This window comes from Carassius carassius, chromosome 40 (assembly GCF_963082965.1).
Source record: "Carassius carassius chromosome 40, fCarCar2.1, whole genome shotgun sequence".
NCBI lineage: Eukaryota > Metazoa > Chordata > Actinopteri > Cypriniformes > Cyprinidae > Carassius > Carassius carassius.
The window spans coordinates 17,969,999-17,996,514 of NC_081794.1; the positions used below are offsets into that span (position 1 = coordinate 17,969,999).

General features: G+C 36.7%; 2 protein-coding genes across 2 annotated transcripts; both read right to left on the minus strand.

The window, feature by feature from the left end:
* Nucleotides 1–50: 50 nt before the first annotated feature.
* Nucleotides 51–10,229, minus strand: slc16a5a (solute carrier family 16 member 5a). Its single transcript, XM_059532325.1, has 5 exons — nucleotides 9,911–10,229; nucleotides 8,261–8,713; nucleotides 6,434–6,577; nucleotides 4,338–5,159; nucleotides 51–1,301 (listed from the first exon to the last, which is right to left on the minus strand). Exons 2-5 carry the CDS (start codon nucleotides 8,565–8,567, stop codon nucleotides 1,054–1,056), a joined length of 1,521 nt encoding a protein of 506 aa, XP_059388308.1. The 5' UTR covers nucleotides 8,568–8,713; nucleotides 9,911–10,229; the 3' UTR covers nucleotides 51–1,053.
* Nucleotides 10,230–13,423: 3,194 nt separating this feature from the next.
* On the minus strand, nucleotides 13,424–26,473 carry kctd2 (potassium channel tetramerization domain containing 2). The gene is made up of 6 exons (XM_059532332.1): nucleotides 25,863–26,473; nucleotides 18,717–18,825; nucleotides 17,917–18,008; nucleotides 17,204–17,299; nucleotides 16,715–16,840; nucleotides 13,424–14,321 (listed from the first exon to the last, which is right to left on the minus strand). Exons 1-6 carry the CDS (start codon nucleotides 26,211–26,213, stop codon nucleotides 14,292–14,294), a joined length of 804 nt encoding a protein of 267 aa, XP_059388315.1. The 5' UTR covers nucleotides 26,214–26,473; the 3' UTR covers nucleotides 13,424–14,291.
* Between the last annotated feature and the right edge of the window lie 43 nt (nucleotides 26,474–26,516).

The window sequence follows — 26,516 nt, forward strand, 5'->3', positions numbered from 1 at the left end:
ACTTCTACTGAGAAAACCCTTTGAGCCTATGTGCAATAAAAGCTAAATAATTTTTAATGATTTATTATACAGTGCCTTTCCCACCCTTTGGGAACTGGATGTGTAAACGCAACAGACCAACAATCTTCCTTAAGGGTCAGGTCTTTCAGTGCATGGTGTTTCAACAACACAGTGAGATATATAGTACTATTCAAACATTTGAGGTTAGTAAGATTTTTAGAAGAAATTAATACTTTAATTCAGCAAGGATGCATTAAATTAAAAGTCTGAAAATGTCTATTTCAAACAAACGCTGTTCTTTTGAACTTTCTATATACAAAAACTAAATCAAAAGATGTAAGCAGCATGACTGTTTTTAACATTTCTAGTAAGAAGAAATGTTTCTTGAGCACCAGATAGTTTCTGAAGGATCATAAGGCACTGAAGACCAGAGTAATGGCTGTTAAAAATTCAGCTTAATCACAGCAATAATTTACATTTTAAAATATATAAAAATAGAAATGTGTTATTTAAAATTGTAATAATATTTCACAGTATTACTGATTTTACTGTATTTTTAACATATAAAAGCAGACTTGGTGAGCATAAGAGACTTCTTTCAAAAATCTTATTGACCTCAAACTGTCAAAGAATAGTGTAACAGGCAAAAATAAGGAAATGTAATATAATAAGCATGAGATGAAACAAATCAGTCACAATGCTCAACATTTTCTGACTTGAAATAGCTTAATGCTGGGCAAACAACTTCAGCATTCTGTCATTTAGATCAGGAATGAAGAAGTGTTATTAATATTCACTTGAATTCAGAGGAATGCATTAACGGATATCATTGTAGTGCCATGGCCCTAATATACTGCATAAGGCAAGCCAGTGATGTGAGACGGGATGTTTCCAAAAACCAGTGTCATATGACAATGAACAAAACAAGCAAGGTTTGATGCTAAAATAAAGAAGTTATAAACAGCAAATTATATGATACTAATAAATGGCAAAGAAACATTTTTGTACCTGATATGATCACGATATCTAAAACATAAAGAAAACTAATCCAGGTCATATATCTGATGATGGGTTGTGTGTCTTGTCCCCATCTGTAGGCACACTGCTGTACTGGTAGTCCATGGCCAAACTGACTGCAGGTTTAGCTGGAGACCCAGACGCTGATGAACTGTTCTTCTGGGCTGCATCACGGGAGTCCAGCCAGTAAAAGGAAACCATAAGGAACAGAGCTGATAAGGCCACCGAGATGCTGCAGGCCATGAACACATACGTGTACTGGTCAGTACGGTCCACAAGGATTCCTGGAATACAGGTGCAGAGATATTACAGATACAATACAAATCTGCTCTATCACCATTATTTTGAAAACAAGCACCAAAACATGAGTCGTGCATGAGTGGGGAAGGATATGGTTGAGCCTTAAGCCAAAAACATGTACTCAGTGGCACTCCAAGGTGCTAGGCAGTGCTTGTCCCAGCTAAGGACATTTATGTGTGGGAAAGAACGGTCAGTTTGACTAGTCCTTCGCTCCCACCAACATGTAAATCCAGATTAGTGCTGTTACAAAGGAGCAGACATTCCATTCTTTTTACTCGAGCACAGACAGACCTCCTCACCGATAGATACACAATCCCACATTCATTTTAATTCTAGATCATAGTGATTTCTTCATGTGAAAAGAATGTTTGGGAATGTCTGTGAATAAATTTTTATTAATGATTTTTTGGGACTTTACTTTGACAGGACAGTTGAGACGTGACAGGAAAGGACATTCATTTCCTGATCTGAGCCAGATTTAAACCAGAGATAAGAGCAGTCACAACTTTTTTATTTACAACAAGATTGCAGGGTAAAATTAATGAGAATTTATAATGGAAATTGTATTTTGTAGGTACTATAACTAGTCATCTTAATGACATGTTTGCCTGCTCTTGTTTATTTGAAATAATAAAAATAAATCAAAATAAAAGGAAGATCAACCTACTGTAGATGAGCATTAAAATAAGCTTTAAAAATATATATTTAGAAAACATAATTTTATTTTATATTGCAATAACATTTTACAATATTACTGTTTTTACTTTACTTTTTAAATTAATGAAGCTTTTGTGAGCAAATGAGCTTTACAGTATATACAGTATAACACATTTTATATAATACATAATAATAAATACCTACATATTTTCTTTTATGTATGCATTTGTAATATGTAGATAAGTATTTGAATGTATATATGTGACCCTGGACCGCAAAACCAGTCTTAAGTCGCTGGGGTATATTTGTAGCAATAACCAAAAAAAAAAAACATTGTAAGGGGCAAAATTATCGATTTTTCTTTTATGCCAAAAATCATTAGGATATATAGTAAAGCTCATGTTCCATTAAGATATTTTGTAAATTTCCTACCAAAAATACATAAAAACTTAATTTTTGATTTGTAATATGCATTGCCAAGAATTCATTAGGACAAATTTAAAGGTGATTTTCTCAGTATTTAGATTTTTTGCACCCTCAGATTCCAGATTTTCAAATAGTTGTATCACGGCCAAATATTTTCCGATACTGATAAGCCATAAACCAAGGGGAAGCTTGTTTATTCAGCTTTCAGATGATGTATAAATCTCAATTTTGAAAAAATTACACTTAAAGGCAGGGTAGGTAAAAAAAATGTATAAAAAACTTTTTTTCCAAATTTGTTTAAACTTTATTTATATATCAATACATAATTAAAATGTAAGTACTCTGAAAAAGAAAGTATAAAAATCGAGTGTCTGTAGACCTCTCACGACTGTTTTAAAGACAGCTCATTATTTCCATTCACTCCACCCCCTCCCTTCTGGGCTCCTATAGATTATTTATCGTCTCTACTACGGCTCGCTAAGTAATGTTATGTTAGCTATATTACGCAGCTTCGTGTGCTAATGACACATGCTTCATGAAAAAATAAACAAAAAAAATATGTATGATCAAAATACAAAAAGAAAGATTTACCTGTCCAGCAGAAATAAAGCCATCAAGGAGTCACTTTTCAGCCCCTTGAGTTTCCTCAGTTCTCGCCATCGCTGGAAAGCCACGCCGATATTAACTCGCGTTTTATTTCTTTGTTTATCCAAAGACTTTTTGTTCATTGCCTTTTCTTTTACTGTTACTGTCTTCCTTTTTTGCCTGGTTTGCCTTCACTAACTGCATAGGCCGGTACTGTGAATTTTGCTTGCTGTTTCTCTGCCATTGTTTTGGTATTCCTAGGATCCGTGCCTGTTGAATTCCTCAAATCAAACGTGCGCGCGCAAGTGGGCAGGTCATGTGTGGCAAAAGGGTGGTTGCCATGGTTGCGAGAGAGTGACAGTCGCCTAAGCCAATCCTATGTTTCGTCCCGAAATGGAAATAATGAGCTGTGTTTAATACAGATAAAACGGTCCAGAGTCACTAGATTTTTATACTCTTTTTATCAGAGTACTTACATTTTAATTATGCATTGATATATATAGAAAGTTTAAACAAATTTGGAAGAAAGTTGTTTATACATTTACTACCTACCCTGCCTTTAAGACTGGTTTTGTGGTGCACACACACACACACACACACACACACACACACACATAAATTCAAAAGTAGTGTAGTAATGTAACACATTTACACCTTATTAAATGCAAACAAGATTTAAAAAGAGAGATATATTTAGCAAATATAAGTGGTCGTGTTGTGGCAATTGTAGTGCAAATGTTCTGTAAGGACTTTCAATAAGTAGGCTATAAAGCTGCATGCAAAATAGTTACACTTTTTTTTTAAATCGTTTTAGATGTAAAGTAGTATCATGTCACACTTCAAGACATGTTGACTTTCTAAAAGTTCATGTCAACCACCATTTATATTACAAAATGTACTGTTTATGAGGGCTTGCATATTTATGAGGCAAATATTTACAGTACCCACAACCCATTGTTTGAAAATGTCTGTCGACAATGAAGCAGCTGTTTATAGCCTGTGCAGGTTTTGAATGACTGTCTACTGCAGGGCATGGCTATTTACATCTACATATCCATAACACTTTCAAAAATTTGTATCAAAATATGAGTAAAATATGTATACTTTTTTTGATGGAAGGATTGGCCCTAGAAACGCCTCTGCTGTCCACAGAACCCATACTTGTCTCAAGTCTAGGGCAGGTACATAAGCTGAAATACCAGCATGACCACATTTACAACAATCTCTGTCTGTTTTAAAGGGTGGTATCTAGAGTTTAGATGCCTATAGATCATGTCTGGGCTGTGTTCTGTGAGTCATACACATTCAGGCAGTGATATGACACATAATTCAAAACAAGGTTTTCAAGTTACCTGCGAGAGGAGGTCCAATTAGCAGCGTAACGCTTTCCATGATGGATATAAGGCCAAGCGCAGAAGGGAACTGACTCATCTCCACTGTGTCCATCAGGACGGTGAACATCAGTGAGCCTACTAGGCTCATGGACAGTCCATACGTCAGGACATACATTAACAGCACTGGGAAACTGGCAGAAATGCAGCAGATACTATTACTGAGCCCATTTATGAAGAGTGCGGCTGAGAAAAAGTAGACATGTCGACCTTTAAACCAGGACAGGCTGAAGAGCACTCCGACGGGAGGCCGCACAATGATGTTGACAAAGCCCAGGATGGAGAGCAGCAATGCGGCTTGGCTTGGATCCATTTTGTGAGCCGTTGCATACGGGACCAGGTAAATAAGTGGCACCACAAACCCCAGCATCATCCAAGTGATGCCCAATGAAAACACCCGAAATCGAGGGTTACTACAGAAGAGGTCAAAGGCCATGTGTTTTCTGAGGAACGAAGCTAAACCCTGAAGGATCCCCAGCACGCATCTCTTTTTGCCTGCGGGTCTGGGACCGTTGCTCTTCACCTCTGACTTTCTGGGCTTGCGAGGCCTGACGGGTCTCATAACGGCTCCGCAAACACAGCAGTTGAGCAGCACAGCACCGAGCACCAGAAAGCTCCCTCTCCAGCCCAGCGTACTCTGCAGATAGTCACCTAAAAAAGGCAATGTAGACAGACCCAGAGCAGTGCCAGTGGAGGACATCGCATTCGCGAAAGGACGACGGCGCACAAAGTAGTGGCCAAGTATAGTGACCGCGGCCTGGAAGCTGAAACAGAAACCCAGACCTGTGAAGCAAACAGAGAGTTATGACTGCTGGATGAAATTCATTGTACTTGAATGTATATACATCTAAGTCGTTACTGAATTTATAAATATACATTTATATAAAAATAATATTTATTGTCATTAATATGTGGTTTAAAAATCAATCAATCAATTAAAAATAAATGTATTATTATTAGTTATATATCATTTAAGTATTAATAATAAATAAGTTAAATCTGTAACTGTAAATAAAACAATTGTTGTTTTTGTTGTTGTTATTATAATACGTTTAAAAATGAATAACCAGTCTATTTAAAACAAATGCATTCATTATTATTATTAATTGTATATAATTTAAGAATTATAAATAGAAGTATAAATACATTAAATCTGTAACTGTTAATATAATAATAAATGATGATGGTTTAAATAATTAATAAGGGATTTATTATTAGTAGTACATCATATAATAATTTATCATCAATTAATTAATAAATACATAAATTTGGTAAGGAATAAAAATAATTAAAATAGTATTTTATTGATCATACTATCAATATAATAATAATTTATCATAATAAAGATAACAAAAATATTTAGCTTTTAATTCAAAATATTAAAAGTATATAACAGACAACAATCATTATTATATTTATATTTAATAATCAATTAATAATATCACAAATTCTCATGTATTATTTGCTTCCATGCTGCCTATCTGAGCTATTTAATACATTTATTTATTGTTTAGTTATATGGTTATTAATAATAATAATATCTATTAATGAATGATCAATTAATAATAAATAATTACTTTTATTTTTCACATTTACTTATTTTTACTGGTCACATAAGTCTGCTTGTTGCTACAGTACATACAATTTTTTAACACCTGAATCTTGTGTGATATTGCTCTAGAAATCAGCCACTTTTGTATTCATATTCTTATTCATATCAGGTCAGCTGGTAAAGTGCTCAGTGATAACTCTTTACGTAATCACAAGGAGGTTTATGTATGTTTCCCTTTTATCTCTTATTACAGATCAAACAAGATATCATAATCACTTCCTCTGGCGGCTTAAGCTGGGTACACACTAAAAGACATTTAAAATCGTATCATTTTCAAAATGTGAGAGACCACAAGCATGAGGACCGTTTTGCTCCTAAAGTGACGATGTGTGTCATGATGTGACAAAGACAGCACACCACAGACATTTCCTAGGATTGTCGAAAGGGGAGAAATCGGCCCAAAATCAGCCAGATTAGCTTGTGGTGTGTACCCAGCATTACTGACCTGTGATGACCCCAGTGGTGATGTATAAGTCAATGATGGAATGTGAGAAAGAGCTGACTGCCATCCCAAAACCACTCAGAACTCCCCCAAACATCACTGTCGCCCGGCAACCAAAGCGTTCCACCAGCATACTACACAGAGGGCCTGCAAGAAAAACACATAAGGGTAAAAACAGCTTTAATTTGAGATGTTTTACTTAAACAAAACCCAGCATGACATGCCATATTCCTACATCTCAGGTTTTCCACAGCCAGCTACTCAAGACACCACCCTAGAACAATGATCTGCCTTGTTCAGATATGTTAAGTGAAACATCAACACTCTCACAACTCTCACAAGAAATTGATGTATGAGATTTGAAGAGGTACAATGAAGTGTGTGTAATAAATGACTACCAGAAAAGCCAAATTGACAGCAGACATGTCAAACTCTGACGTCAAATTTCCATCTCTGCTGGTTTAGGTTATCAACCTAAATCAGATAAAATAATGACCATAACTTCCTTCTCACAGTGGTGATGAATGTAAGTTAATGCATTCTATGCAATACATCTACCTGTTTCACATCTGATTAAACCAAAATGTGCATAGAGCAACAGAATGTAAAAAAAACGTTATTAATAAAAGAGGATAACCATATTAAATACAAATAAGTGTTTAAGTGTTTTTAAAACTGCTGCAAAAGTAACATAAGTCTCTAGATTGGAAGCATTTTTGCAAGTTAAATGTCAGTTAAGATTAAGCTTGGTTTAATATGCAGACACAAGTACAGTATAAGTAAGCCATTCATTCATATGTTGATTCCCTCAAAAATGTAAACACTGTAACTCTGTGGCGCTTTCAAAATATTGCTCCGTATTTTTGACCAGTTTGACTCAGCAATGTTGCCTCAGGGGTCCCCAAATTGTATTGTTTTTATTTTAAAATCATGTATAAATATAGGGCTGCACGAATTTGTCAGAATTATTTTTTTATTTATTTTGTCATATATTGCTGCTGTGGGAAAATATCTCACATTGCTACTTTATCACCCTGGAGCCCAAGAACGGTTTCCCACTGAAGCTAAGCAGGGCTGAGCCTGGTCAGTACCTGGATGGGAGACCTCCGGAGAAAACTAGGTTGCTGCTGGAAGAGGTGCTAGTGAGGCCAGCAGGGGGCGCTCACCCTGTGGTCTGTGTGGGTCCTAGCGCCCCAGTGTAGTGATGGGGACACTATACTGTCAACAAGCACCGTCCTTCGGATGAGACGTTAAACCAAGGTCCTGACTCTCTGTGGTCAGTAAAAATCCCAGGATGTCTTTCGAAAAAGAGTAGAGGTGTGACCTCGGCATCCTGGCTAAATTCGCCCATTGGCCTCTGACCATCATGGCCTCCTAACAATCCCCATATCTTCTGATTGGCTTCATCACTCTGTCTCCTCTCCACCAGTAAGCTGTTGTGTGGTGGGCGTTCTGGCGCACTATGGCTGCCGTCGCATCATCCAGGTGGATGCTGCACACTAGTGGTGGATGAGGAGATACCCCCAGACTATGTAAAGCGCTTTGAGTGCCTAGAAAAGCGCTATATAAATGTAATGAATTATTATTATTATTATTAATTAATTAATTACTTTGGCAGTTTTAATATGACATTCAATATAATTAATTATTCGCTCACAAACTCCTGTTTGGGAAACCTGAGCTCAGGTAATGCAATAAGTTTGGAGGTGGGATTTCTTATTTGTACAACCAATAAAAGATAAGCAGTATGTTGAGGAAACCGGTTTAGAACTATCGTCTTTTTTGCATTGTGATTTTGTTGTGCTATTGCTATCTCTATAACATCCTCACCTCCGGCATGCAAAACTGACGTCATTATCGACGGCACCCAAGACGTCTCACTGTTACTGGCTTGAAATTCTTCCTGAAGATCTAAGTAGAAGATGCCAATGCAGGAGGGGAAGGCCAGCGTCAGAGCCAAGACAAGGATGGTAGCCACCAGGACCACCCATCCCCAGCCACCATCCGGAGCATCATAGGTAACTAGATGAGCTTCATCAGAAGGGGGTCCTGGTCCTTGTTTTTCTCCCTCCTCAGATTCAGGCTCACATAGCTCCCCTGACTGCTCCTCCATGCTGGAAGGTTGCGGAGGTGCCATATTTTCCAATCTGATGGTAACCAAGTCACTGGTGTCTGGGTTTTTCCACTTGATCCGTGGAGCTTTGGGCCGTCAGCAGCAGAAGAGCAGCTAAACACATCCTTGCATATTCTATATCCTTCAAATAAAGTGCGCTTGCTATACCCCTATACAAAAAAAAAAGGACATAGAGCTTATCTTATTAAACAAACATTGTAAAAAAAATTAAACACACAATATTTAAACAAAAAACTAACAATTTTTAAATAAAGAAAATATAATGCAAAATACTGGTGAACCCACGAAGCTAAGTTGCTGGTATGAACTTGTCAAATTCCTCTTTGTTTACCTTTCAAGTTCAGGTAGACATGAGAGGTATTTGTTCACATCCATCCAAAGACATTTTTCACGGTTTATTTGGCCTTACCTGAATACTAACCAAGTTAATATTTAGGCTATCTAACAAGGAAACTAACTGTAGCCAGGAAATAGCATTGAGTGCTGTGAAGTAGCTTTTTATTGGATTAATCAAATTAATGGCAGGACATTATTCAAAAAGTACACATAACCAATAAAAGCAACTTATTTTTTGTTGAAACTGTTTATTTATTTAGACTATTATAGCTGTCTTTTCTACAGTTTGATTCAAGTCAAGTCTATAATTCTGCTAAAGGCTTATGATGTTTACACACTCAGTGGGTTTGTAAACAACCAAGATAGGCATTATAAGGACGATAAATTTGTTTAAATTATTAAAGATTTTCTGTTTTTAGAGAATCACCTGTGTGAATGATTCAAGGACTCGATTATTTGCTAGACACAGAAAAAATACATTCATGTGTCGCCACCTACTGGTGAACCAACGAATGAAAAGATTGGACATAGATTAATGATAATCTCCACCACTGGTGTTTTTGCTGTTTCTACAGCTGTTTTAGGGTGTTCTGAACTTCATGACATTTTTGTGGTGTTCTGAACATCATGACATTTTTGTGGTGGTCTGAACATCATGACATTTCTGCTGTTCAGGAAGAAGCGACTAAGAACAACAAAGAAAACCGACGCGCACGTGCGACTTTTTTTTTTTTAAAACAAGTGCTACGAAAATACTTAAAAAAACACTTCAGACATATCTGAACGGCTAAGTTAGCCCTGAAGTAAGCTGTTCAAACAAACGGTCTTTTTATTGAAAGTAACGTTACCTGAAATTAGCCACAACACCGGGGTCTCTAAATTCAGTGTCAAAATTCATCCCTGTTCTTTAAACCAAACGTACTGCCAGTCTCAAAAACCACACAATCCAAAGTTTGGAATAATAATAATAATAATAATAATAATAATAATGTAATAAACAACAAACGAACCTTTTCAGCGCAGTTTCAGGCATCCATGCCAGCGGTGTGTCTCTGAGCTGCGGAGACTGTCATATCAAATCAGCGAAAGGGAGGAGACACTCCGGTCCGGGAGGGAGCAGTTTCAGGATCCAACATATCATACTATCAGCATATCATACTATCAGCACATAACCCAAAATGGAGAGCTAGAATAAAGTGGTAACGGCTTCTTTAAAAGCAGTCTACACGTAGAGAAATGTGCAAACCGGGGCGAAGCCTGGCATTTCCTCTCGCCTTTACCCGAGAGCAGCTCAGTCTCATCCGCCCTGTGTCACGCTGAAGGGCGGGTTCCTGAATGCTAGCGTAGTTAAGCAAAATAACTCGCATACTTTATCAAAGTGCGTTTTAAATCCATAACTACAGCAAGTATTAAGGTTACTAAAACCAAAATTAATATTATGTTAAGTACTACTGATCCCGTGACGCAGGTTCTAAATCCAAACAAACATCTTTATTCTTAAACCCAACCACACATATCCATTATATTTCCAATACTAGACATTAAACCCAACCACACATATCCATTATATTTCCAATACTAGACATTTACAAGTAAAAAAAAAAATACACGCGGTGACCTTTCCGGCGTCAATTTAATTTAAGTATAGCTTTAGAGTCGAGACGTTAAAGAAACATTTCAGACCCCACCCCCCCTCCCCCTCCCTGCCCTGCGCCACACACACACACAATTTAGTCTGGCCAAACCCTTTTGAGCTAAAATCCTTCAGTAGGAAACACTTGACATAATGTTTCCATTCATTTTATGAGCGGGAAAAAGAAAGTCATATGGGTTTGGTGGTCGTTTATGGGTGAAATATATATTGTTAAAATGGTATTTATATATATTCATGGTTCCTACAGTCATCATGAGATATCAGGGAATTGTAAAATTATGGTTTCCCAAAATGCAAATGAATCAAACATTCCAACAGTTAATAATACAAATTTAACTGAATAAGGCTGCAAAATATTTAGCAGTCCAGAAATGACCATTGTGAGCAAAATCTCAATTTTGTTTAATTTAAAAAAATTTTTTTAATGGTTTTACATTTAGAATACATAAAGTTCTAACGTTAACCATTGTAAACAAAATAAGCATGCCACAAGTCTGAAACACAAACACATTTTATGATAAAAATCATACATTATCATTTTGCAATCTGTACACTGCAAGAAAACTGCATCAGAAGACAAACTTTAAACATGAAAAGAAAAAAAAAATGAAAAGGACATTCTGATCAAGACTACCCATTTCAAGAACACTTAGCTCCACAAACTCATCAACCTAGTGACATATTTGACACTTTACATCAATACTGTTGACAATGCAATACACCCAAAACCTGATGAAAGAGCAGGTTTTTAGCATGTTAAAATGTGTGTACTGTATATTAAAGCATGCAGGTGTTGTAGACTAACTATTATGGCAGCAGAAAACAACTCATGTTAAATATGGACCTTATAAAGTTATGGCAGAGGTCTGCACTTTTGGCCAGCTGAAAAACATCGGTTGAAAGCTATGTTTTTATCAGATACATGTGGTGTTGCATAAGCATATTTAGCCTCAGCAAGCAAGTTTTTCCAGTAGTACGGTGTTTGATTTTATCGATTTCTGTACAGAACAGTTAAAATAGGGCGATATTTTTCTTTGTAGTTCCACTTATGAAATATTATTAATACCATCTTTCAACTGTCCATGCACCAATTCAGCTTTACACTATGACAACATCCCAGCATATAACATTATATACCCGACACATTGCATGCTTCCAAGTTGGCGTTCCAAAATGCCAACCTCCTGTTTTTCAGAATAGCATATATATTTTTTCACAAAGAAAATATCTTTATCTATATATCTTTTTGTTTGATCTTAAACAACACGGGGAACACGAGACCTAAAGAAGAATAGTAGATTACTAAGGAAAAAGAGACACACAGAAGTCTCACAATCTCAAGTGCTAAAGCATTAGCAGTCAATGTGACATCTATATTCCTAAGTTCCTAAATAAAACTTGAGACTGCTCATGACATTTTCTTATGCCTCACATGGGGTTTGACTCTAAAAAAAAAAAAAAAAATCCACACGGTGAGAACATTATAAAACAGCTAGGTGCAAAATGAAAAAAGCATGGGGCGACAGTTGAAAAGCTTAATACAGATGAACCACTTAAACAAGAACAATAACAAACTCAGGGGAAACAGGTACAGTCAGTATCTGATTCAAGGAACAGAACCAAGTCAAAACAAGCATGAAATAACACCATTTCTGTCTTTAAAGAAGACTAATCTAGGAGCAAAGACATGTAGGGCACGACAAGTCAAAGGCACAACACTAGACATACAACTGGGACAGAGAGAGACTTAAACAGTGCCACCTAGATTTGAATCCAGGATTATTCTTTGAAATTAGACCTTAAACCTATTTGAACAATGGAAATGTACAATAGGATCCCTTGAGAGAGCAGAGATCCCATTACAAGGGCTTCTATGACTAATAATTGGGCATGAACAAATAAACTTTCTCCAGGAGGCGGAAAACATTAACACATCCAAAGAAAGGGAAAGCCAACGACAAAGTAGCTCACAAACTCAAGTACTTTGCCTTCTTGATATGATAAACCAAAGGACATGAGTGTAAATAGGTAAAATAAGTCCACGTATACATGATGCCATCTTACACCGACTCCTAGATTCAACAATATTTCATTGATAGATAAGAACCAAAATACAGCCTGGATAACATTCAAATACTGACAATTTGTGATGTAATCACAATAGATTCAGAGAAACCACAATGTAAATATTAAAAAAACTAAATACAGGAGATACAACAGGAGATCAAGTTTATCTGCTGCTATACAACAAGGGCAACCAGTTTCAAAGACAGAGCTTCAATGTTAAAATGAAGCAAACATCAAATGATTTACCTGAAATTATATTTGATTTTCAAATAAGAAATGGCAAGAACGTTGTATAATATTCAGAGCCCTTTACATTCAAAAACATTCCACTGACATGATCAGACTTTAAACAAAAACGAGTTAAACAGTTAAGTAGCCAAAATGTTACTGGGAGAGTTAGATCTGGTGTCAAAAAATGCAACAAAGAGCCACTAATGCAGTTTTGCCCTGACTCAAAACTTGTGGGCCTAACACCTCTATACAAAAAGTCTCCTGTTATTTTTTTCTTCCAGTCATCGACAAAGTGTTAAAAGGAAAAACACAACCGAACAATTTAACATCTCGGCAACCAGACTTTAAAAAAAAACAAAAAAAACAAAAAACAAAAATTACATTAGGGATTGATTCAGAACCTTCCCCAATCACACAAAAAAAATAAAAAAATTTTTTTCGACCACAATGGTACAGATATCTACAATTACATGACTTCCATTCAGCCTTTTCATAATACATATGTTTTGAATATACATAATCCTCACATGCCCTAAAACCACATATTTCGTAGTTTAAAAAAAAAAAAATTATTTCCTGTTTTGAAATATCCATAGCGACAAGGCAAAAAAATAATAAAAAATCCAAGATGACAAAAGTCATCCGGAGCAAATTGGAAATGTGAGACATCTTCACAGCGATGGACACACGTTTTGGGGCATCTGACCGGACAATTGGCAGTATGAGTTCTCCCTTCTCCTCTGGTCTTTTCCAGATGGGTAAATGGGTAGTTAACAAAAGAAGCATGTCGTATTGAAGACTGCATGTTCAAAAGCCGCTGTCTTCGTTTTATCAGTTGCGCCATCTGCTGTGCTCTCTGTCTGACAAGTCAATGGGAAATGAATGCTGAAATGATGCTAATGATTTACAGTGTAAGTTAATGTGGTTGTTATGAGAAGCTGTATTGACGGTCTATCTTGAATGCCATTTGGTAGTCCTGAGGAGATTATGCTCATATGGACACAGCCGAACCAACAGGGGCAACTGAACACCCCTTAAAAGAGCAGCTGTAAAGATTATGATGATACTGACCGGGATATGTGGAGGATGATGATGAAGTCTGCATAAATAAGCATTAGGATGAATGATGTATCCTTCCCTGTAATCCTCTCTCTGGGCAGTCTTGCATCAAAGGTGATGGTCTGAGGTTTAATCTTGGACACATTTTTGATTAGTCAATAACAGGGGTGATAGTTAGTGGTGGTGCTGATCGTTTAATGTTGCAGCACTACAGGGAGGAGGGGGACTGAAACCCCCAAAGTGGAAAGGCACAAGGGAGGAGAGGAGGGTGAAGTGGTGTTGGTGGGCTGATGAACTGGGTGTCAGCTGTATGGTGGAGGAAAATCTGCAGAAAGGAAGAGAGGGATAGGGCATCTGTGTGGGCTCAGGCACCAGGTTCCTCACATCCTGGACCCCCTCTCCTGAAGGATCTGTGGAGGTAACATGTGGATAATGATGAGCTCTACAATTTTTTTATATTTTCTCATCAGTCTGCTATGGCAGTTAAGGAAAATTAACATCCTCTTTCATTATTTAAATAATTAATTATATAAATACAGTTTACAGTTGAGGCCTGAAGTTTACATCCCCCTTTCAGAATCTGAAAAATGGTTTTTACCATTTTACCAAAATAAGATATTTCACATAAAATATGTTTACATATAATCCACGAGAGAAAATAAGAGTTGAATTTATAAAAATGACCCCATTCAAAAGTTTACATGTTGTCATATCATATCAGCGAAAGGAAGGGAGGAGACACTCCAGGAGGGAGCAGTTTCAGAATCCAACATATCATACTATCAGCACATAACCCAAAATGGAGAGCTAGATGGAAGTGGTAATGGCTTCTTTAATAGCAGTCTATACATAGAGAAATTTGAGCACCGGGACAATGGGATGGAATTTCCTCTCGCCTTTACCCCAGAGCAGCTCATTCTCATCCGCCCTGTGTCACGCTGAAGGGCAGGTTCCTGAATGCTAGTGTAGTTAAGCAAAATAACCCATATACTTTATTAAAGTGTGTTTTTTTAATATTTTCACACCGAGGACAACTGAAGGACTCATATTCAACTATTACAGAACTTTCAAACGCTCACTGATGCTCCAGAAGGAAAAATCAAGCATTAAGAGCTGGGGGGGGGGGTAAACTTTTAGAATTTATTTTGTCTTCTGGGAAACATGTAACTATCTTCTGTAGCTTCTGAAGGGCAGTACTACACAAAAAAATATGATATTTAGGCAAAATAAGAAAAATGTACACATCTCCATTCTGCTCAAAGTTTTTTTTTTTTTTTTACTCCCTGGCTCTTAATGCATCATTTTTCCTTCTAGAGCATCAGTGAGACTATTTATTAATATGGATTTTAAAATATGAATAATAATAATTATTATTACTAACAATGTGGGGGAAATCCAATTGTGTTTTCTGATAAAAGTTTTTAAAATGCTATAAAGAAAAAATAAAAATAAATAAAAAGTTTGCAGGCCTGTTTTGTAGGGATGCATATTTTGGCCAAAATTTTGAGATTATACTGTTTATCAATATGGCTATAAAACAATGATTATTCTAATTAGTAATAGTAGTAATCGGGTTAGTGAGATTGGGATTACTGGCACTCTTGTTCTTGGTCTAGGTCGTATCTTTCTGGACACGCTCAGTGTATTTAATTAAAAAGTTTCAGATCAACAAAAAATCTACAGTCATCACTGGTGTTCCCCAGGGTTCTGTTTTGGGCCTGCTTCTTTTCATTATTTATATACTCCCTCTTGGTTACATTTTGAGGAAACATGGTATTCATTTTCATTGTTATGCAATTATCACCCAATTTAATCTGTCTGCCAAACTCAATGGTTCTATTCCCCCTCTGTCCAGCTGTTTAGCTGAAATTAAAGACTGGCTTTTTTAGCTAACTCCCTGAAGTTAAATTGCAACAAAACTGAGGCCCTACTTGCTGGCACTAGATCCGTTTTGTCTAAATCTAATTGTTTTTCCTCGTACATTGACAATAATGCAATCTGTCCTTCCTCTCAGGTTAAAAGTTTGGGTGTTATAATGGATAGCACACTATCCTTTGAAAGTCAAATTAATAATATCACGCAGACTGCATACTTCCACTTGCGTAATATAAACCATCTTCATTCCTTTCTCTCAACTAATAATACAGCAGTTCTCGTTTAAGCACTAGTCACTTCACGTATAGACTACTGTAATGCCCTTTTTACTGGTGTTCCCTCTAAATTCTTTCTAGAACACCCTCTACTGAGCACATTTCTCCAGTTCTTCAGCAATTGCACTGGCTTCCAGTAAAGTATCGAGTTGAATTGCTACTTAATTAAAAATGCACTATATAATCTTGCACCCTGATACCTTACTCAACTCATTCATGTTTACACCTCTTCAAGTTCTCTCAGAACCTCATCTTCAATCTCTTGTGGTACCTCAGATTCGACTAACTACCATGGGTGCCAGATCTTTTAGGTATGCTGTCCCCCACCTATGGAACTCCCTTCCCCCTGATATTCACAAAAGTGATTTCCTGCTGACTTTTAAAATGTATTATATATTTTTATACAGGCTTTTTTTATAATGTTTTATTGAGTCTTTACTGCACTTTATCTTTTTATGATGAGTGTTAGTTGTGTGTTTCTGTCTAGTGTAGTGATTTGTTTTTTCCTTTTTATCTTTGGTTGCTTGTGAGGTGACCTTGGGTGTTTTGAAAAGCGTCATTAAATAAAATGCATTATTATTGTTAGGTAGTTATCACAGTTTTTTAAAAGAAATTATACTAAATACAGAAATATGAAAAAGTGTTCATTGTACCTTAGCCTTCTCTGTGGGCTCGATAACAATCCCGTTAGTTGAGTTGTTGAGCTCCCGGGAAACGACGCACAGGAATTCGGCCTGGTCTTCATTGCCATAGTTATAGGAGGAGCCGATACTTATGAGCTTGAGATAGACAAGTTGAGTCAAGTTTGTACCATAGCGAACAGATAAGCAACAAAAACAATGGCTTACGTAAGTCCCAAAGAAAGGTGTAGACATATTCTGTTTTTCAAAAACATCTACAATAAGTACAATTGTAACCTCCACAAAAAAAAAAAATGGAGGGACATGACTGTGTAAGATCATGTATAATGAAAGAAAACAACCTGTTAAGAAATAAAGTGGCTATCCAGAGATCTTCTGTATGTTGGAGTTAAAAGATGCTACAATAAAATACTGCTAAAATACTCCAGACAAAGGATCTTCACCTATACTGGTCAACACCACCACATATGCTTGAGAAGTGAAGAAAAAAACATAACCTACCTGTTCAAACTTCCATCCGTCTGACATAGTGGAGACCATCTGAGTGAGCTCCTCTTCTTGACATTGTAATACACGATACACATGCTTCACAGGGCCCTGTAGAAACAGTAATATTCTGAATTAAGGGCGAAAACAGAATTATAAGTCTCTATGAATCTACACAGGTTTTGGAAACATCCTTTAATAGGATAGTTTGCCCCAAAAATGTATGACTTTCTTCATTTACTCGCCTTGATGTCCTTTCAAATTTTTATGACAATATAGATATCAAAAAGAATGTACTTTTTTCTATACAATGCAAGCATACATTTCCGCTGTATGCAAAAGAGCAGCATGCACTTTGTTCAAAACATCTTTTGCAGAAATAAAGCCAAACATGGGGACATGACGGTGAGAAAATAACTAATTTTTTAAACTCCTCTTTGAAGCAGGTTCTCAAATTATGTCTAGAAGTCTGTGTATGTCTCTCTGAATGTTGGGCACTGTGCAACTGTACATCTTAAATGTTGATACAAAGAAGGTTTGCTGTTCCCAAATAGTTCTCGAATGAGGAACACACTGATTCTGATGAACTTTTAGACAGAGTGCTTGAAGATAGACAGTTAAACACTTCCTTTGAGCAACCCCAGTAATTCTAGCAAATCTGCTGACAGATTGCATAGCGGTGTTCCAAAAAGCATGCCCACAAAGTAAACTGTTGCTTTCCCAAATACCTGAGATGTTCTGTTTTCATTGTCTCGTATTCTCTCCTTCACCAGCCTCACAAGTGACGCAATGTTGTAAAACTCTGCTTCCTCTAGAACACCTGCAGTGGTCAGAAAATCAGTGAACACCTATCATGTGGTTACTGCATTATAATAAATAAACATCCATAGTCTTAAAAGCATAGCTCACACGTAAATGAAAACTCAGACAACATTTACTAACCCTCACGTTGTTCCAAACCTGTATGACCTTTTTCTGCTGCGGTACACGAAATAAGAATTTGCAGAACTTTTCAATTGTGTTTGTCCATACAATAAAATCACTGGGGTCCAACAACATTGGATTCCACTGACTTTCTCTGTATGGACAGAGAACACTGATATTTTTCAAAATATATAATTTTGTGTATAACAGAAAAAAAAAAGAGAAAAAAAAAATAGGTTTGGAATACGAGGCGAGTAAAAGATGTCAGAACTATCCTTGTAATGCTACACCCATGCCAATAAAAGATTATGATTAGGAATTATACACTAGTAGACCAAACTGATTAATAATAATATAAAAACACATCACACAATAATTGCCATCATCACAACAGTGACCAGCACTGACACGCACACACACAAAAGAAAATTTTGTACACAGACTGTAAGCCTTTCAAGATCTCACCAGTCCTGCAGGAAATTATCTTTTACACGAGTACACTGAGGTCCCTCTCCACACAAAAAAAATGATGTTTCTAAATTAAACTAGGTCATTACAGTTCTATTATGAAGTTTTTGAGGGCAGCGTGCCCAGATCATCTCACCCTCCTCAGCAAGGTTCTTGTTGATGATCAACTTTCCATGCCTCAAGTAGTTCAAGATGGGTCCGAAATATGTGGGATCCCTGTCAATCAAATATGCTCCTGTCTCATCCTGTGAGAAAAGACAACCGACAGTGTGAACACTGCTTGTTGAAATTGCAATTAAATTTTCATTTAACTTCATCATTATCATTACTGTTGTGGTCACTGCAGTTATATTGCTGAAACATTTGTGAAATCCCCTTGACAAACCACTGATTCAATTAGCGCAGGTAAAGTAATGCCTGGTTATTAAGTGAGAATTGAGAGAACCCAGTTAGTGAGTCCATTCATTCTTCAGTAAACTGAATGATTTTAGTATATTAGTGCAGCAACAACAGCTTTTTTTCAAATGCAAATTGTGGTTGCTATTTTTACATGAATTAACACTTTGGAGAGGAAATCCTCTGCAGAACTGTAAAAAACACTTGTATACTTGAGTTTAGGTTGGTAGCTGTGTGTTTTGTAACATGTAGTTTATAGATCCAACTGATGTAAGCTAATATACTAATATTGGAACAGCAACCAATTGATCAAAAGCAAAGGTAGCCAAGGAGGTTAATTTTAACTTCTTTCTAGCTGGTCTAAAATGGACATTAGCTGGTCACTGGCTGGTCCAACCAGGTAGAACAGCTTGGAAAAGCAACCTTTTTAGCTACCAGGTGGTCATCTTGATGGTTATTGGATTGAAAGATAACTTGTTAACCAGATAACGACCAGCCTGCAGCAGATAATGACAAAAGACCATCTAGAAACCAGCTCCAGAAACCCATCTACATTAGTTCACCCAAATCAAAAATTCTGTTATCATTTAATCAGCCACTTACTTTATTCTGTGGAACATAAACGAAGATTTGAGAACCGTCTCTGTGTTTTTGCCCATACAATGCAAGGCAATGGCAACAAAAATAGTTTGGTTAACAACACTCTTTGGAATATCTACTTGTGTTCCACGTAATAAAGAATATCTCACAGGTTTGGTATGACTTGACAGTGAGTAAATAATGACATGCATTTTAGGCTTGGGCGGTATCCAAATTTTGAAACCGTCAAACCTCCTCCCTATTTTACCTCGGATACGGTATTACCGTGAATAATTAAAAAATGATGACGTAAGGCTGAGACAGCATCACCAAACTGTTATTTGTGCCTAAACCATTCAGAAGCTGAATACCAAACACTAATACTTAAATAATAACAAAATTACATGCACAACAATATTAACAACTTTTATTAGCAACAAATAGCAATAGTCAAACAGAATTAAATTAACAAACATACAGAACCGTTTTTGCGCAGAGACGCGCACACAAATCAATAGAATCATCACACCGCACGAACAACTTTTAATAACAAAGAGCAGCTTATAAAAAAAGAGCAAATAGACCCACAACAGTCAACCAGAGTCGAATTAAAATAATAATAATATATATATATATATATATATATATATATATATATATATATATATATATATATAATAAAAATTATTGAAAAGCAATAGGTCTAAATAAAACTTCTTTCCAGTCTTCTTTCCAAAATTGTTTTTAATGAAAACCAAATACAAATACCTGTATCCATTAAATAAATAAAAAATAAACACAGTGCCAATAGCATCGATTGGCAAGTGGCATACAATCTAGTCAAGATTTTTCACGAGGGCATGTTGTGGAGCGACAACTTTACCTGCGGTGCTGAAAACCTGCTCCGATGGTGTGCTTGTGGCACAGACGCACAGGTACTTTCGTGCCACTTGCGACATCTGGGGAAAACACCAGGCAGCATTTTTCCATGAATGAAGTGGGTCCTCGTCTCCTTGAGTAACTAGCTCCAAACAATAGGCTGTTATTTCAGCTCCGACTCGGTCCTCTACGTTGCTGATGCCGACAGGACCTGCCATTGCATCGGCTTTTAATTTTATTAATTTTTTTTGCAGCATATTCCCAGAGTCATCTTTTTTAGTGAGGGCACAATTTGCAAATAGCCTCGTCCGAGACCAGGTCACTCGGTGCGGAACTCGCCATCTTTCCCCCTCTCTCTCTTTCTCCTCGTCTCGTTGTCACGCGATGACAACCACGCATACGCATTTTTAGGCATTAAATAAATTATATTTAATATTTAATCCTTGTCTCCTATATAAGTGCATTGTTTTTTGTTTTTTTATTGACGGTATGACGGTATTGAAACTGATACCATTGCTATTTTTAGATCTCGCGGTATACCATATTACCGTATTACCGCCCAAGCCTAATGCATTTCATTTTTGGATAAACTATTCCTTTAAACTGGATTGTATTTATTTAACACAGGATTAAACTGGACCTCCCATGTGCATTACAAATACACGAATACAATCCTGTGTGCTTGCTTAGCCCTATGTTGTGATAAACAGTAAAGTGTGTTCAAGGGTTAGCAAAAGACAGTGTAAAGAAATACTCTTTGAGAGAAGCAGTCAATCAGTGGAAGTTAAAAGCAGATTGTAAGTGTATTTATTTCTTGTCTCACTAGTGTTTAGCGCAGTTTTCGTTGCTAGGAAATGCTTGTTTTGTTTACTGTATTGAGATGTGCTAAAGTTGCGTTTGGTCTTGTACTATATCGCATACCTTGCGCCCATTCTTCATACATCGCTTTATACATCTGAGATGATTTAAAAGATGCCAGATCTTCTAATCATGATAACTGATGTCTGGCTAATTTGGTTCTTCAAACTAATTTGTGGAGTTGATTAAAATTATCTGGATTAAGTCTAAGATTACCGCGTGTTCTCGTGTTCCCAAAAACGGGCAGATGTATCGATACCAGAAACTACGATCAGCAATGCAGCGATTGATTAAGTGTGTAGCATGTGTGCAAGACACCAATACAATTATAAAGTAATTATTTTATCACAAGTAAATATTTCAGTGAGTAAAACTGTCTGTATCTAAATTATTATAGACTACACAACATTATTAATTTTTTTTTCAAATTAATTTTAAATTATTATTTTAAATTACTGTCCCTGGATCAGTAGGGTACTCTTATAATGGCTGGGACAGATTTTAAGTATCTTAAAAAGATGCAATCTAATCCTGTTTACATGAAATAATCCTGCTCCCAAGCAGGTTTAAGATTACAGATCTGTTGCTATGACAGCAACTCTGGTATGAGCTTTGAAGAACCAACCAATCGAAGATCATGCCAAATCGCCAACAATCAAATCCAGCTAACTGACTTAGTGGCATACTTTTCAGTGTTGCGTGCTTGCTTAGCCCTTTGTTATGAGAAGCAGTAAAGTGTGTTCAAGCGCTATAGAAAAGACAGTGTAAAGAAATACTCTTTGAGAGAAGCAGTCAATCAGCAGAAGTTAAAAGCAGATCCAAAGTCTATTTATTTCTTTTCTCACTTTTTAGTGCAATAGATACTGCTACTCCTGCAGCACTCTCCAATAATTTCTCATTTTCCCCACACTCCTGGTCTGACTGGAAGAGGTGGAGGTACTGGTCTGCTTATCTCTAATGATTGGAAATGAATTCCTTTCCTTTCTATGGGATGTGACAGCTTCTTTATATCACATTCAGTCACCATTATCCACCATTTAAAAATCCATTTTGTAGTCATTTATGTGTGGTATTGGTGTTTTCAGTATTGTATGGGTGTATCCTAAAAACCCCTTTAATTCAGGTGAGGAAGCCTGGGTATTGAGTGGCATTGCACATCCTGTCATGCCAGTGACTATAGATGCAATAGATGCATTTTGCAGTATTAAGTTTAATGATTTATCGGTTATTTGATCATACACTTAAACTATGATCAATCATGGAAATAATCAAAAATTGACATCCCGATTCCTGACACAACACATATCACTCCACACATCATCTTTCAATGTAACCTATCCTCACTCTCACCCTCTCGGCTATCTGCAATGGTTTCATCTTCGCTTCCTCCCCTTAAACAGTTATGATCTCTTGATGCTTACAGTGTTACTGATACTTTCTGCTACTGATACTTTCACTCTCTGAGGGAGAAGTCTCCAAACTCATCTTTTCTTATCATCCAACTGATTGTCTGCTTGATCATATTCCATCTCATCTCAATCAAGCCATTTCTCCAGCAGTTGTACCTGCACTGCACTCACTCACATTATTAGCACATCCCTTCACACTGGTGTTTTTATCTCAGCATTTAAACAGGCTCGTTTAACCCCAATACCAAAGGAACCTTCCACTTAAACCATCTCTTTTAGAGAACTAAAGATCGGTTTCCCCTCCTTCCTTTTATTGCAAAAACGAGCTGTTGATGTGAGACATTTAACCGAGACTGCCTTGCTCTCAGTTGTTGAAGCCCTAAAGGCCCCGGTATACTTCAAACGAAATCGAAGAACAAATATATATATGACGCCATTTTGAACAAAATCAGGCCGAAACGAAGTTTGTTTGGAGTTTGTTTCAGCAGTTCGAAACAATTCACCAAAGCAATCTTTCTGGAGATGTTTGTTTTGGCTCCTAAACACCTTTGAGCTTCCATTGGTCCGTGGCGGTTACGCAATCGGTGGGTTTGTTCTGGAACTCCACGTTCTTTGACGTGCAATTTTTTCCCCTGGTTCGTTCCACTTTCTGTGGAGGTCCTACAGGAGAGGAACATCTCCTGAATACACTTGAGTGTCGAATAGCTGAGCTGCACAAATATATCCCAACTGTACTATCGCTTGCGGAGAGACTTTAAAGATACAGATGAAGTATTTAATTCCTAGAAAGAATTGCAACGAAGCTTGGCGTCGACGACCTGGACCTGGAGAAAAGCGACGCAGAGAAATATCTGAGACAAGTTTTCCAAAGCCATGAAAAGAGTGAAAGGAAAGAGTAAAGATATAAGGTAGCAACCAAATACGTTATACCACACCGCTGCTGTTTTTCTTTCAATAAGCGAATTTAAAGGGTATACTGTAACAATAAAATGCAAAATGTATATACAATAATAAACCTTTTTTTAACAAAAATGACATCACATAAAATATAAAAAGGTGTAACAATTTATCTAGTTTAATAAAATAAATGAACACTAATAAAACAAAGTAACAAACTGACTCCAATATTTTTTTTCCACATCATGCTAAAGTTTACAGACTATGATTCATCGTTGTTTTGTTTAGGAGATAGGCACGAGCTTACCACATTATCGCAACACATTTTTACATTAATCCACCTACCCTAAATAAACCTACCATTTTTGAGCAACAAAAAAGTGTTGTGTATTGCTTCTGGGTCTGGAGACGGATACATCACCCCTCCATTCATTTTATTGTTTGTTTCTATATTGTCCCCAAAATTAATTTAGAAATGTAACAATGGGGGCTTGTCTGGGATTCAAAATTGTGTCTTTGTTTCGTTTTGGTTGGAGATTTGTCTTATATTTTTTTATGAGGAGCGGGTGCTCATTGATAATGTGACGTGAACACTCTATTGAAAAAGTACAGTGCCTTTTGCTTCTTCTGGTCTGTTTTGGGTGGTCTTCACTTTAGGTGGAGAGGTAGAGGGTAAAGGAATTTGATTTAAAGAGTTAGTTCAGCCAAAAATGAAAATTAAGCCATAAATTACTCACCCTGAAGTCATCCTAGGTGTATTTGACTTTCTTCTTTCAGACAAAGTCGGCACAACGCTAACCTCATATGTCATTCCCAGGAACTGCTTCGTTTACAAGTGTGAACGCAAGCTAGATTAAAGTGATTATTACGTTTTGAATATAACTATTTTTCTTACAAAAGCGCATCGATTCGCTACAGAAGGCCTTTGTTCACCCCCAGAGCTGTGTGAGACTCTTTTTTTCAATGGCTGCGCTTTATATTAAACTTTTCATGGACCAATGCAGTGCAACACCCGCTAGGTTGCATCAAACGACTTGAAAGATCAAAGACAATTTTTTAAATAACTCCAACCGAATTCGTCTGAAAGAAGAAAGTCATATACACCTAGGATGACTTCAGGATGAGTAAATTTATGGCATAATTTTCATTTTTGGCTGAACTAACCGTTTAATATCCTTTACCCTTTCTCCATCTTTAGAAGTTTTTGAAAAATGTAGAAAAAAGATTTGTTAATTGCGGAGTTTTTTAATATTATTGTACCGAAGGAGGTGTAAGAAAAGGGGTAATAGAATATATTTTAAGAAATTAGTGTAAAAGTGAATTTGACCAATGTCTTCAGTGGAACGCATGGGAGAAACTGAGGGCACAAGGAGTTTTGTGCCTGAGGTTTTTCTTAACGAAGACTCAATAGAACATTTTGACCCTGCTTTGGTAGTTAAGCTTAGAGAATTGGATTTGATGATAAAAAAAAGCAGAGACAACAAACAAAACACCAGAACACAGAAACACATTAAAATACGTCAGAGGACGTAACATATCAATTCAAGGCTCTAATGTTTCCCTATAAAACCATCACTTTTCCTAAATTTATTACTTCAGATATATGTAACCTCTAGATTGCATTCTGCATGTGAATGATGCATTATTGAGCATCTCAAATGGGCACAAAATCACTTTAACGCACATACTTTTAAATGAAATGTTCCCTCCTGGTCGAGTCCTTAACCATCTTCAAGAATCGGCTAAAAACACATCTCTTCCATCTTTATTTGACCCTCTCCAGCACTCTCTATTCTAATTCTATTCTTTATATATATATATATATATATATATATATATATATATATATATATATATATATAATACATAAAACATGTACAAATACATTAATACATTTATATAATATATAAAACATTTTCTTTACTTGCTGCTTTTAGACTTGCACTCTATTTACTAACTGCTTTATTACTTTAAAATTACTTCTCTAATCTTTTTCTATTCTATCGGTTTTGGTTTTATTTATTATATATAGATTTTTTTTTTTACTTGCTACGTGTACACCATTAAGCTTAGCTTACTGAGACTTGTTATCACTTGCATATCATGTTGATTTTGATTGCTTCCATTGTCTTCATTTGCTTTCGATAAAAGTGTCTGCTGAATGACTAAACGTGAATGTATGCATTATAATTGTATACACATTAAAAATGAATGATTTATATTAAGGCGTGATGCATGCTTTACTGGAGTAAACCGAGCCTTACCTTATCCGAATCCAGATCTGGATCTTCTTGACATAATCGATACAGAAACGATTTGGGATCCCTGCACAGGGTCTGTTTGGTTGTAACAAAGTAGGTTCCCCCGACATTGAGCCGAACCCACCGAGCTCCTGGTTTCTCCGTGGCTTCTGGTGATGGGGAAGTGGGGTTGCTCTTCATAGGGAACCCAAACACTGCTCTGGAGCCGGAGACCCCTGGACTGGACAAGCCGCTCCGGGGCGGAATCAACAGTGTAGGCGAGGGGAGTCTCACGTTAACGGAGCCTCTGAATTCACAATGCTCGGTCTGCTCGATGATGCCATTAGCGCTGGGTTCAACGTGCAACTCTGCCATGTTTTCGCAGCACAAACAGTCAGTTCCGTCTTGATCAGACTTTAAATGCCTTTATTTAGCGCTCCGCACGGCGCTGTTACGCTGAACAGGCCGGTTTTACACGCGCTGATAAAGATGGCAAAAACGTTGCGGTGTGTTAGTAACGCGCAAGCGAGGCGACATATCTTACAATTCCCAAAAAACGCTACACCGATCCGATTTGTTTATACGAACGACCCATGTAAGTTACAAATATTATGGGTAAAACTCAACATATCACTTCCCGGTCAAATAAATCCATATGTGACAAAATAAAAGTCTGGA